Genomic DNA, 13,858 nt, shown 5'->3' with positions numbered 1-13,858 from the left:
TTAAAAATGAATGTTTGTTAATATGTAGCTGTAATAATCCTATCAATTATCATCATATATATATATATATATATATAACAATGTTGAACAAGATTTTCATTAGGTTTTGTATTCAGTTAGCACAGTACGTATTAATTCATACAATCTCATGTTAGAAGTGATGTTTTCTACCCTGACATATGTTTTAACCATGTCTGATGGAATTACCAAGTTTTCACCCAAGTGTTTGATAATCGCAATTCATAATCGCAATTGCAATATCTGGCCCAAAAAAATAGCTATTTGATATTTTGTATTAATCGTGTGTGTGTGTGTTCATCTGTGTGAATTATATTTACAGGCCCAAGTTACTGTTAAGCACAATTGTAAGATGCCCTGTATGAATCAATTTTCATTCATTAATAATGGACTGATTGATTAATTGTTTTATTGGTTGATTGATTACTTCCACCCTACAGGGAGGTGCGTGGTCGTATTCAGGCAGTGATAGCGGAGACATTTGACCTGGACCCGTCTCTTCTGTACCTCACCAAGCCCACCTTCTTCTCACGCATCAACAGCACACTGGCCAAGACACAGCATGATGAGTACTGGCACCCTCACATAGACAAGGTAAGATTATTTTATATAAGATAAGGTGCCATAATATAATTAAGCAATAAGGCCCCTAAGGGTGTTGTACGACACAACGCGGAGTGCCTGGATACAGCTCTTACCTGTGGTATATTGGCAATATACCACAACCCAAAAAATAATTAAAGCGCAGCAGTAAAATAACAATAGCGAGACTATATACAGGGCGTACAGGTACAGAATCAATGTGCAGGGTCACCGGTTAGGAGGGGAATGGGGCAATGCAAATAGTCTGGGTAGTCATTTGATTAGATAATCAGGAGTCTTATGGCTTGGGGGTAGAAGCTGTTTAGAAGCCTCTTGGACCTAGACCTGATGCTCCGGTACCGCTTCCCATGCGGTAGCAGAGAGAACAGTCTCTAACTAGGGTGGCTGGAGTCTTTGACAATTTTTAGGGCCTTTCCTCTGACACCGCCTGGTATAGAGGTCCTGGATGGAAGGAAGCTTGGCCCAGTGATGTACTGGGCCGTACGCACTACCCTCTGTAGTGTCTTGTGGTCGGAAACCAAGCAGTTGCAATACCAGGCAGTGATGCAACCAGTCAGGATGCTGTCGATGGTGCAGCTGTAGAACCATTTGAGAATATGAGGACCCATACCAAATCTTTCCATTCTCCTGAGGGGAAATAGGTTCTGTTGTGCCCTCTTCACGACTGTCTTGGTGTGCTTGGACCATGTTAGTTTGTTGGTGATGTGAACGCCAAGGAACTTGAAGCTCTCAACCTGCTCCACTGCAGCCCCGTCAATGAGAATGGGGGCGTGCTCGGTTCCTTTTCCTGTAGTCCATAATCATCTCCTTTGTCTTGATCACGTTGAGTGAGAGGTTGTTGTCCTGGCACCACACGGCCAGGTCTCCGAACTCCTCCCTATAGGCTGTCTCGTTGTTTTCGGTGATCAGGCCGGGGGGCGGCCCGTCAGGAAGTCCAGGATCCAGTTAGCTTAGTGATGAGATTTGAGGGCACTATGGTGTTGAACGCTGAGCTGTAGTCAAAGAATAGCATTCTCACATAGGTGTTCCTTTTGTCCAGGTGTGAAAGGTCAGTGTGGAATACAATAAAGATTGCATCTTTTGTGGATCTGTTAGGGCGGTATGCAAATTGGAGTGGGGCTAGGGTTTCTGGGATAATGGTGTTGACGTGAGCCATGACCAGCCTTTCAAAGCATTTCATGGCGACGGGTCGGTAGTCATTTAGGCAGGTGACCTTAGTCTTCTTGGGCACAGGGACTATGGTAGTCTGCATGAAACATGTTGGTATTAGACTCAGACAGGGAGAGGTTGAAAATGTCAGTGAAGACACTTGCCAGTTGGTCAGCACATGCTCGGAGTACACGTCCTGGTGATCCGTCTGGCCCTGCGGCCTTGTGAATGTTTACCTGTTTTTTAAAGGTCTTACTCGCATCACTTTAGTTGTGTAGTCAAGAAGTGTTGGAGCCTCCTAGCTTACCAAAATGCAATGAATGTCCCCTTCTCCTGTTTCACAGTACAGCAGACCCGCTGACTGTAGTCAGACTCGTGTAAGGCATACACTTCCTCCCATCTGTGTTTAAATATCCCCTTTAATGTTTATGAAACAGATTTCATATTCAAGTATGAAACTTTTGTACAGTAGTTCTATATCAATGACTTCATAAAAAGTACAGTATGGAACAGGAAAACCTATTGAATGTGTTTTGGGGCGAGTAAAAGTTTTTGTTTCAGTTTTTCATTTTTTCTCCAAAAAGTGATTTGAAATATAGTCTTGAGGGTAAGTTCATGGTTAATTGAAAGTTGCGTGTTTTCTGTGAGATTGAATGCAGCTTTGATCGCACATGAATATATCTCATTATTGTTTAGCCAGCAGGGCAATAGAATGAAGTGATTATTTCATACCAGACTATGATTCCTCCCATTCCATCTTCCTGTGATGTCTCGACTGTGGACCTCGGCAAAGCAAACTTTTTGAAATTCATTGGGTTATTCAATTGATAGGACTGTAAGAGTTGTTTGTACACATTGAACACTACAGATAAAGGTCCCAAAGGATATGTCGGAATGTTTATATTTTCTGTTCGCTAAGGTGTGTGTGTGTGTTCTCGTATCTTTGATCATTGTTCATTTGCTGATGCTCCATCGTGTGCGTGTGTGTGTGTGTTCGCCTTCTGCCTGTGTACGTGCGCTTATTAGATATTCTGGGTATCTCTGATCATTATTCATTTTACGGTGCCCCAAAAACTTCTCATCATATCTCCTCTGAGTCTTCCGCAATATTAATTAATGTCTCCTTATCCTCTCTTTCGGCTCCTCGACAGCTGGGAAAATGTAATCCAAAACACGTGGTTGCATGCGTGCGTGTATTAGATATTCTGGGTATCTCTGATCATTATTCATTTTACATTTCCCCAAACATTTATCGTCATATCTCCTCTGTCTTCCACAATATTAATGAATGTCACCTTATCCTCTCTCTCTCGGCTCCTCGACAGCTGGGATAATGTAATACAAAAACACCAGCTCTCTCCCCCATCTGTCCTCTCCACCCTGCCCCTTCCTCCTCCACCAGGTTTAATTGGCCCAACCAGGTCCTCATTTAAATGTAAATGGTTTTAAGTGTCTTTGGGGCTGGTTTCCATCCCATCAATCTTACTGCTGAGATGGTTTCATACACACTTGGCCTCTCTGCTGCAACATGTCTGTTCTCTGTATCGCCCAGGACGAATCGGCATAATGTCTGGCATGAAGACGTGGGAAACTAATGCAGTTTCCCCTAGGATTTTTTGGTAACTTTATATTTGGGTAGTCCATCTGTAGATGCTCTACAGACTACCAGTAACATTTCTGCTAGCCCTGTCCCTTATCCTAACCTTAGACTTAACCCTAACCCTTAGCCTAACCCATATTCTAAACCTAACCTTAACTGTAACCTTAGCAAGCAGTTGCTTATCAAGAGATAGTTTGTTGATAGTATGAACATCTACAGATGGACTATCCAAATAAAGGTTTATATTTTTTATATATTGTTTTGCAGCGCTAGTGTGCCACTGTTAAATACGTATAAGGGAAAAACTGCTATGTAAAACAGTGCAAAATAACCTTGCCATGGCCATGCTCATCCAGTGAACACTGAAACACCATTATGGGAGTATGTTCCCAAATTGAAGAAGAACATTTTAGTTATGTCCCTGATGTCATTTGGTTTGATTAGATGGGTTTTTAGATGTTTTATTTGTGTTTCGGGTTGGCAGTTAGCCTAGTGGTTAGAGCGTTGGGACGGTAACCAAAAGGTTGCTGGATCGAATCCCCGAGCTGACAAGGTAAAAAATCAGTCATTCTGCCCCTGAACAAGTCAGTTAACCCACTGTTCCCTGGTAGGCTGTCATTGTAAATAAGAATTTGATCTTAACTGACTTACCTAGTTTAAATAAAGGATATATATATATGTGTGTGTGTGTGTGTGTGTGTGTGTGTGTGTGTGTGTGTGTGTGTGTGTGTGTGTGTGTGTGTGTGTGTGTGTGTGTGTGTGTGTGTGAGATTTTTTTTTATTCATCAAACCCCCTGGCTAAACAAGCACTATTGTAGACATGACAACAGTTGTTTGCGACAGTTAATCTTTCATATAGCCTAATCAAACATCAGCCCAATTAGATGTATAGATTTTTTAGAAGCTCCTTAAATCTCTCTTGCTGGCATTATTCCTTTTCGGGACATGTTGCTTGATGAAAATACTTGAATAAGGCAAAACTTCCCAAATTGTCGTCTGGTGCTGGGAAAATGAAGGCATATAGGTATGAACAAAAAAAGAATCCCACTCGGTATTACTGCCAACAAGTGAGCGTATTGTTTGTCTGCAGAGGTTTAAGAACCTGTTGTGTGTTTACCAACGTAACAGGTAACCTACGGCTCCTTTGACTACACCTCTCTGCTCTACCTGTCTGACTACGGAACGGACTTCACCGGAGGGAGGTTCATCTTCATGGACTCCAATGGCAACCGCACTGTGGAACCGCGAGCAGGTAAATCTCCATACAATGTAAAACAGCTCAAAATCTATTGGAAAACTCTTTGTAAATGCTATTCATTTTTACTATCCCTTTATTCTTCTTCTTCTTATTATAACATTATTACTTTCACTTTTGGCTGTACATTGTAATCAGCGTTTAACAGTGTTAGCAGTGCTTCGTAAGTGTCCACTCTCTTTATGGTTAAAGTAGTGTTTATGTGTAGACTAAATGAGCCCTAATCCCCTGTAAATGGGTGACTGTGTGGAAGTAAGGCCGTAAATGCTGCAGGATTAGCCGTGATTGTCCTTGGGGGGCCTCGGCTAATGCTGTTGTCAGTCACTGTAGATCATGTTAACTCTCACTCTTATCTTCTTGGTAATTAAGAGTCTGCATTTATTTATAGATGATTGTAAAGTATGGTGATTATGTGTAAACTGTTTAGTTTCAAGAGAAACTGATGTGATTAAATATTATCTCTCTGTGCCTTGTGTTTTGACACCACTGGTTGAGTGGAAGTGTATGATGTCCATATTCAGTCCTCTCCACATGAGACTCTGGGCTTGCTTTCTCTCACCCTTTCTCACTTTTTCTCTGTTCTGGCTCTCTGGCTATGGATTTATCCGCCTCTTGTAGTTTCTGAAACGATCTATTTTGCGACTTCTTCTCTCTTTCCTCTACTATGTATTTTTATTTTCTTTCTCGTCTCATGACAGTGAGTTCTGTGTTTCATCTGACAGACCTTCAGAATACACATGACCAAAGTCCTTTATTTTTAAAGAGAGAACATGCAAATGACATGTATGACTGTATGTGACTGCTGAGAGAAAGAATGGGGAAGAAAAAAGAAGGAAAGACCGTGAAGGCTTTTGAAGAGGGACTGCTGTGAATCTTCACGGCACACGACCAAAGCCTTTTATTATTAAAATAGAGAATATACAGTACCTGTCAAATGTTTGGACACGCCTACTCATTCAAGGGTTTTTCTTTATTTTAACTATTTTCTACATTGTAGAATAATAGTGAAGACATCAAAACTGTGAAATAACACATATGGAATCATGTAGTAACCAAAAAAGTGTTAAACAAATTTAAAATATATTTTAGAATCTTCAAAGTAGCCTTGACGACAGCTTTGCGCACTCTTGGCATTCTCTCAACCAGCTTCACCTGGAATGCTTTTCCAACAGTCTTGAAGGAGTTCTCACATATGCTGAGCACTTGTTGGCTGCTTTTCCTTCACTCTGCAGTCCAACTCTTCCCAAACCATCTCAATTGAGTTGATGTCGGGTGATTTTGGAGGCCAGGTCATCTGATGTAGCACTCCATCACTCTCCATTTGGTCAAATAACCCTTACACAGCCTGGAGATGTGTTGGGTCATTGTCCTGTTGAAAAACAAATGATAGTCCCACTAAGTGCAAACCAGATGGGATGGCGTATCGTTGCAGAATGGTAGCCATGCTTGTTAAGTGTGCCTTGAATTCTAAAAAAATCACTGACGGTGTCACCAGCAAAGCACCCCCTACACCATCACACCTCATCCTCCATCCTCCCCGTTGGGAACCACACATGTGTAGATTTTCCATTCACCTACTCTGCGTCTCACTAAGATATGGACATCAGACCAAAGGACAGATTTCCAACAGTCTAATGTCCATTGCTCGTGTGTCTTGACCCAAGTAAGTCTCTAATTATTGGTGTCCTTTAGTAGTGGTTCCTTGGAAGCAATTCAACCATGAAGGTCTGATTTCACACAGTCACCTCTGAACAGTTGATGTTGAGATGTGTATGTTACTTTTATTTGGGCTGCAATTTCTGAGGCCTGTAACTCTAATGAACTTATCCTCTGCAGCAGAGGTAAGTCTGGGTCTTCCTTTCCTGTGGCATTCCTCGTGAGAGCCAGTTTCATCATAGCGCTTGATGGTTTTTGCGACTGCACTTAACTTTCAAAGTTCTTGAAATGTTCCGGATTGACTGACCTTCATGTCTCAAAGTAATGATGGACTGTCATTTCTCTTTCCTTATTTGAGCTGTTCTTGCCATAATATGGACATGGCCCTATTTGGTAAAATACCATCTTCTGTATACCACCCCTACCTTGTCACACAACTGATTGTCTCAAACGCATTAATTAATTAATTTTTATTTTATTTCACCTTTATTTAACCAGGTAAGCCAGTTGAGAACAAGTTCTCATTTACAACTGCGACCTGGTCAAGATAAAGCAAAGCAGTGTGACACAAACAACAACACAGAGTTACACAAGAAATAAACAAATGTACAGTCAATAACACAATAGAAAAGACAGTGTGTGTGCAAATGAAGTAAGATTAGGGAGGTAAGGCAATAAATAGGCTGTAGTGGCGAAATAATTAGTGTGTGTGTGTGTAAATACAAAAATAACAATATGGGGATACGGTAGTTGGACGGGCTATTTACAGATGGGCTATGTACAGGTGCAATGGTCTGTAAGCTGCTCTGATAGCTGATGCTTAAAGTTTGTGAGGGAGATATGAGTCTCCAGCTTCAGTGATTTAAAAAAAAAAAATGTTTTTATTATTTATTTATTAATTTTTTTTGCAATTCGTTCCAGTCATTGGCAGCAGAGAACTGGAAGGAAAGGCGGCCAAAGGGGGAATTGGCTTTGGGGGTGACCAGTGAAATATACCTGCTGGTGCGCGTGCTACGGGTGGGTGCTGCTATGGTGACCAGTGAGCTGAGATAAGGCGGGGCTTTACCTAGCAAGGACTTATAGATGACCTGGAGCCAGTGGGTTTGGCGACGAATATGAAGCGAGGGCCAGCCAACGAGAGCATACAGGTCGCAGTGGTGCTATATGGGGCTTTGGTGACGAAACGGATGGCACTGTGATGAACTGCATCCAATTTGCTGAGTAGAGTGTTGGAGGCTATTTTGTAAATGACATCGAAGTCAAGGATCAGTAGGATAGTCAGTTTTACGAGGGTATGTTTGGAAGCATGAGTGAAGGATGCTTTGTTGTGAAATAGGAAGCCGATTCTAGATTACAATTTTGGATTGGAGATGCTTAATATGAGTCTGGAAGGAGAGTTTGCAGTCTAACCAGACACCTAGGTATTTGTAGTTGTCCACATATTCTGAGTCAGAACCGTCCAGAGTAGTGATGCTAGGCGGGCGGGCAGGTGCGGGCAGCGATCGGTTGAAGAGCATGCATTTAGTTTTACTTGCATTTAAAAGCAGTTGGAGGCCACGGAAGAGTTGTATGGCATTGAAGCTCATCTGGAGATTAGTTAACACAGTGTACAAGAAGTGCCAGAAGTATACAGAATGGTGTCGTCTGCGTAGAGGTGGATCAGAGAATCACCAGCCGCAAGAGCGACATCATTGATGTATACAGAGAAGGAGTCGGCCCGAGAATTGAACCCTGTGGCACCCCCATAGAGACTGCCAGAGGTCCGGACAACAGGCCCTTCATTTTGACACACTGAACTCTATCTGAGAAGTAGTTGAACCAGGCGAGGCAGTCATTTGAGAAACCAAGGCTGTTGAGTCTTCCGATAAGAATGCGGTGATTGACAGAGTCAAAAGCCTTGGCCAGGTCGACGAATACGGCTGCACAGTATTGTCTTTTGTTGATGGCCATTATGATACTGTTTAGGACCTTGAGCATGGCTGAGGTGCACCCATGACCAGCTCGGAAACCAGATAGCATAGCGGAGAAGGTATCGTGGGATTCGAAATTATCAGTGATCTGTTTGTTAACTTGGCTTTCGAAGACCTTAGAAAGGCAGGGTAGGCTAGATATAGGTCTGTAGCAGTTTGGGTCTAGAGTGTCTCCCCCTTTTGAAGAGGGGGATGACCGTGGCAGCTTTCCAATCTTTGGGGATCTCAGACAATACGAAAGAGAGGTTGAACAGGCTAGTAATAGGGGTTGCAATTCCGGCGGATAATTTTCGAAAGAGAGGGTCCAGATTGTCTAGCCCAGCTGATTTGTAGGGGTCCAGATTTTGCAACTCTTTCAGAACATCAGCTATCTGGATTTGGATGAAGGAGAAATGGGGGAGGCTTGGGCAAGCTGCTGTGGGGGGTGCAGAGCTGTTGACCGGGGACAGGGTAGCCAGGTGGAAAGCAAGGCCAGCTGTAGAAAAATGCTTATTGAAATTCTCGATAATTGTAGATTTATCGGTGGTGACAGTGTTTCCTAGCCTCAGTGCAGTGGGCAGCTGGGAGGAGGAAAGAAATTCCACAAATTAACAAGGCACACCTGTTAATTGAAATGTATTCCAGGTGACTACCTCATGAAGCTGGTTGAGAGAATGTCAAGTGTGTGCAAAGCTGTCATCAATGCAAAGGGTTGCTACTTTGAAGAATTTCAAATATAAAATATATTTTGATTTTTTTAACACTTTTTTTGGTTACTACATCATTCAAATGTGTTATTTCATAGTTTTGATGTCTTCACTCTTATTCTTCTATGTAGAAAATAGTAAAAATAAAGAATGACCCTTGAATGAGTAGGTGTGTCCTAACATTTGACTGGTACTGTATACATGACATGTATGACAGGGAGGCATGGGGATGAAAAAAGAATGAAGGAGAGGGTGAGCCTGAATGGTTTAAAACGAGGACTACCATGTGTCCATTTTCAGAGCCCTCGTAGTCCTCCGCTGAGTCACATTACATTATTATATGAGAGAGAAGACGGAGCAGAGCTTAAAACTGATCCGCTGGGGTTTGGCGTGTCAGTGTGCCGTTGCTTATGAAGATTGAGTAAAAGAAACTCCGGCATAATTCCTGATGTGTTATTCAGGAGCAGTTATTTTCAGGTTGGAGCCAAGTGGGAGACGTGGGAGAGACGTGTATTCATTGTATTGAATGAAGATCACCCATCTTCTGTGGTCTAATGATGCAGTGAACCCCACACTGAGATAATTAGGGCTGTTTGAGATAGCAGTGAGGAGAGGGAGGGAGAAAAATATTTTGGAGGGAGAGAGAGATTGAAAGGGGAGAAACCGATCAGGAAGGAACGGAGAGATTTAAGCTGTGAGATGGAGAGATTGAGGCAGAGGCATAGGAGGAGAGATGCAGATCCCTGGATCGGACGAAGTGGCAAAAAGGGCATGTCTGTCAAGTCACAGGAGTTCATGGGTGTTAGCCTGTAGGACCAGAGGGATTCTATACAGGTGGCTTGTCTGATTGGTGCTTTTAAGACCACGAATCCCAGTCGTCCCTCTGTGGCTGCCTGTCTGGGGGTCTTCAACCGTTTCTTGCCCAGGGACCCCCTCCCAGGTAAACCGCGACCCGTGGACCCCCATCATATTTTAGCCAACCTCGGGTGAATGATAATGGCAAGAAGTAATCTTTTTTTGTACTTTTTTAAATGAATATATTTGGTAGATAGTTTCTCATTATTTTGACCTCCCTACATTATAATTGGAAGAGAAAGTGTAATTTTTAACAGCCTGTTAGGTAGAAGGTAACTCCAAACACATTTTCGCTAAGAGCAGCTGTTAAGCTGGTTTAACAAAGGTTAGCCATGTGTTGGCAAAAATGTATGTCAAAGTCAAGAAAGGTTACCAGCAGCACTTGCCACAAGATATTGTCATATTTTCTACAGCAGGTAGTTCATGTAATTAAAAAATATTTGATGTTGTTTCTAGCGATATTCCTAAAAACATAACTATTTTTCTTTTAAATAATTTTTTGTTAAATACTTTTGGACCTCCTAGTGGGCTGCGGACCCCCAGGTGAATATGTTAACGTTTTTTTTTACCTCTATTTAACTAGGCAAGTCAGTTAAGAACAAATTCTTATTTACAATGGCGGCCAACCCCGGCCAAACCCGAACGATGCTGGGCCAATTATGCGCCGCCCTATCGGATGTGATTCAGCCTACCCACCCCTGCTGTAGACGATCCCCCTTCTACTCCTATTAGCAGATCATACAAGGATATATCAATATGTACAAACTGACTATTTACAGACACAAAGGGTTCTTTACATCCACAACGCAGGAGTTCGTTACTTTAACACTAGGGGTTTGCACATAAGTCAACCCAGGCACTTTTAATATATTTATGAAACTCCGAGATATACAGTTTAAAATCAGATTACTAATTCATGCATAACACACCTGGCAGTTTGGGGAGAAAGAAAGTGACAGTGCGGATCATTAATTATGGTGGTGTGGGAGGAATAGATTAATTGTCTGGAGGATAGGGATGCTTTTCTGCTGATGAGAGCGTGGGTGGTGTAAAGTTTATAGGCTAAGCAGCTTCTACTGTCTACAGGGTTGGATGAGTCATACACCTGCATCTATTAATAGTCTGAGGTAGCCTCCTTCCCTTCTTGCCTTGTCTCTTTCTACATCAATGGTCTCCAACTCACATCCTGGAGCTACTGTGTGTGCAGGCTTTTGTTCTAGCCCTGCACATCTGTTTCAAAGAATTGATTAAGCTTCATCCATTATTTTTCTGCCACACTGCTTCTTCCTCTCCTGTTTTTTCATATGAGTGTAGATAAAGGATAAGAAACGAAGGAGTGGATGCCACTACAGCCACTATTGAGCTGTAACCATTATTGAGCTGCAACCATGTACTTTAACTTGGAGACAGAGAACACTTATCTCCTTCATGTTCAATTGATCATTTTCACAGGCAGCCCAATTCTGATATTTTGCCCAGTTATTGGTCTTTTGACAGATCAGATCTTTGCTAATTATTTGGCAAAATATCACAATTGGCCTGCCTGTGTAGCCAGGGCAGACTAGCAAAAGCTACTAACTCTCTCCCTCCCTTCCCCTCTACTAACTGAAACTCAGCCGAAGGTTTAAATAGCCTCATAAAATACAATAGCCTGTGGGGCCATGGGCACAGCAATATCACTGGGTTGGTTTGGAGTCTGGCTGATAGGAGTCTGATTTGATTTGCTCACTAGCAGCCTCTTAGCTTTGTATCTGGTCTCATGGAGAAATGTGCATGGCCACGCTTGTGCTTCACTGGCGTGATTATACATGCAAAGATAACTTACTGTATATCCTCCTGAATATTGGCACTGCTCCATAAATCTGTAAGCCGCTAAGCTAGAGGAGGAGCAGAGGCATGTGAATTCTATTCATTGATTTGATTAAAGCTTTCTCAGATTAGATTATTTTTCTACCGTCTCTTATTGTATACTAATCCATTGGCTTGATATATAGTCAGGTCCAAAATGATTGGCACCGTTGATAAAGATGAGCAAAGAAAACTATATAATCAATAATACAAATACTGAGCTATATTGTATTTAAAAAATGTTTAGCAAAGTGTATTTTATTCTAATACAATTGCTCAGAGTAAGATTTTAATAAAAATGTGTACTTCAAATAATTTTCTCTCAAAAAGTTACGGGACAAAATGATTGGCTCCCCTGTTTTCAATACCAATACCTTGTTTTTAATACCACTGAGCCTTTTTCGAAAATATTTTATGAGATTGGAGAACACATTGGGAGGGATCTTTGACCATTCCTTCATACAGAATATTTTCAGATCCTTGATTTCTAAGCCAAACCCACCACTGGTGTGCGTGGCCAAATAACTATTTTCATGTCTTTTTTTGTCAGCCAGTGATTGTCAAGCAAATAACTGCTATATAATATAAACACATTTAGCATCTCCTGGCTACAAGCCATTGATGCAGACCTTTGTAAATTTGATTTTAAAAAGTCTAAATCCATTTAATATAGCCTACACTATCACAATAAACCCATTATTTATTTAAGACTGGTCTAACTAAACATGATATGAAGAAAATGTAGTCTTTTTCGGAAGAACAGAATAGCATACTCTTATGTTAGGCCCTGATATGCCATATGGCTGTGGGCTACACTAGTTCATTTAGCAGACAAGATTTGCTTAGAATTCGAAGCCTTTTGCGACCAAAGTGACCGCTGGGCCCTTGGGCTGAATATAATCATTAGAATTCCCTTCTCCCGGCTGCTGGGTTCCGAAGCGGCTCTCACTCACATGGCTCTCTCAGGTATCTCAATTGTTATTAGCGTATGCCTGTCAGGTGATCGGGTCCTTCTCACAGGCATCTCAGTTCCGAAGTAGGCTACAAGTGAAGACAAATGCATCCGGGACATGACTGCGTGCGTCCCTCATCGAATTCCGAGTTTCATATTGAAGCTGTTAGAAGAACTCTCCACATTTTAGCCTACTTTTTTTGTCAGCCAACAAGATGAATAGGACTAACGAACAGCAAAAGCACTAGCCTCTGTCAATCTACTATCCCCCATAGTACAAAAGTTGACATTTTATTGGTCAACTTGTCCTTCTGTGCAATAAATAAATATTCCAAACAGACTCTGGGACAGTTGTGGGATGCGATAGATCCCAAATTAATACAACCACTCGCATGGTTGTAACTACAAAATTTAAAGCAATTAGGCTGATGCAACCGATCAGAATGTTTATCTTAAAATGTTGATAAACTATTAGGATATTTCTTCACGCGAATGTTCCAAAATGCAATCAATTAGCGGGAAAACACTGTTCTCAAAAGTGACCGCAAATGCGATTATGCATATAATCGCATTTGCCCCCCTTCCTGATTTCTTATTTTTTTGCACATTTGTCACACTTAAATGTTTCAGATCAAACAATTTTTTATATTACACAAAGATAACCCAAGTAAACACAAAATGCAGTTTAAGTGATGCTTTTATTTATTAAGGGAAAAAAAGCTATCTGAACCTTCATGGCCCTATGTGACAAAGTAATTGCCCCCCTTGTTAAATCATGAATTTACTGTGGTTAATCACATTCTTTGGAAAGCTCAGTTCAATTTCACTAGCCACACCCAGGCCTGATTACTGCCAGACCTGTTGAATCAAGAAATCACTTAAATAGAACCTGTCTGACAAAGTGAAGTAGGCCAAAAGATCTCAAAAAGCAAGACATCATGCTGCGAAACAAAGTAATTGACATCTATCAGTCTGGAAAGGGTTACAAAGCCATTTCTAAAGCTTTGGGACTCCAGCGAACCACGGTGAGAGCCATGGAGAAAATTTGGAACAGTGGTGAACCTTCCCAGGAATGGCCGGCCTACCAAAATTATGCCAAGAGTGCAGCGACGACTCATCCAAGAGGTCACAAAAGAACCCACAACAACATCTAAAGAACTGCAGGCCTCACTTGCCTCAGTTAAGGTCAGTGTTCATGACTCAACCATAAGAAAGAGACTGGGCAAAAATGGCATCCATGGCAGAGTTCCAAGGCGAAAACCACTG

At 41.7% G+C, this 13,858-nt stretch overlaps 1 protein-coding gene across 1 annotated transcript in view; it reads left to right on the top strand.

Moving 5' to 3' along the window:
• The window catches only part of ogfod3 (2-oxoglutarate and iron dependent oxygenase domain containing 3), a 36,356-nt gene that overhangs the window by 11,795 nt on the left and 10,703 nt on the right, over positions 1-13,858 (top strand). The window contains 2 exon segments of the mRNA NM_001139776.1: positions 459-612; positions 4,499-4,622. Of these exon segments, the coding sequence (NP_001133248.1) occupies positions 459-612; positions 4,499-4,622 (278 nt within the window).

Source organism: Salmo salar, chromosome 28 (genome assembly GCF_965601325.2).
Source record: "Salmo salar chromosome 28, fSalSal1, whole genome shotgun sequence".
Lineage (NCBI taxonomy): Eukaryota > Metazoa > Chordata > Actinopteri > Salmoniformes > Salmonidae > Salmo > Salmo salar.
Note: the sequence above shows the minus strand (reverse complement) of the source record. Positions and strands in the feature narration are given on the sequence as shown.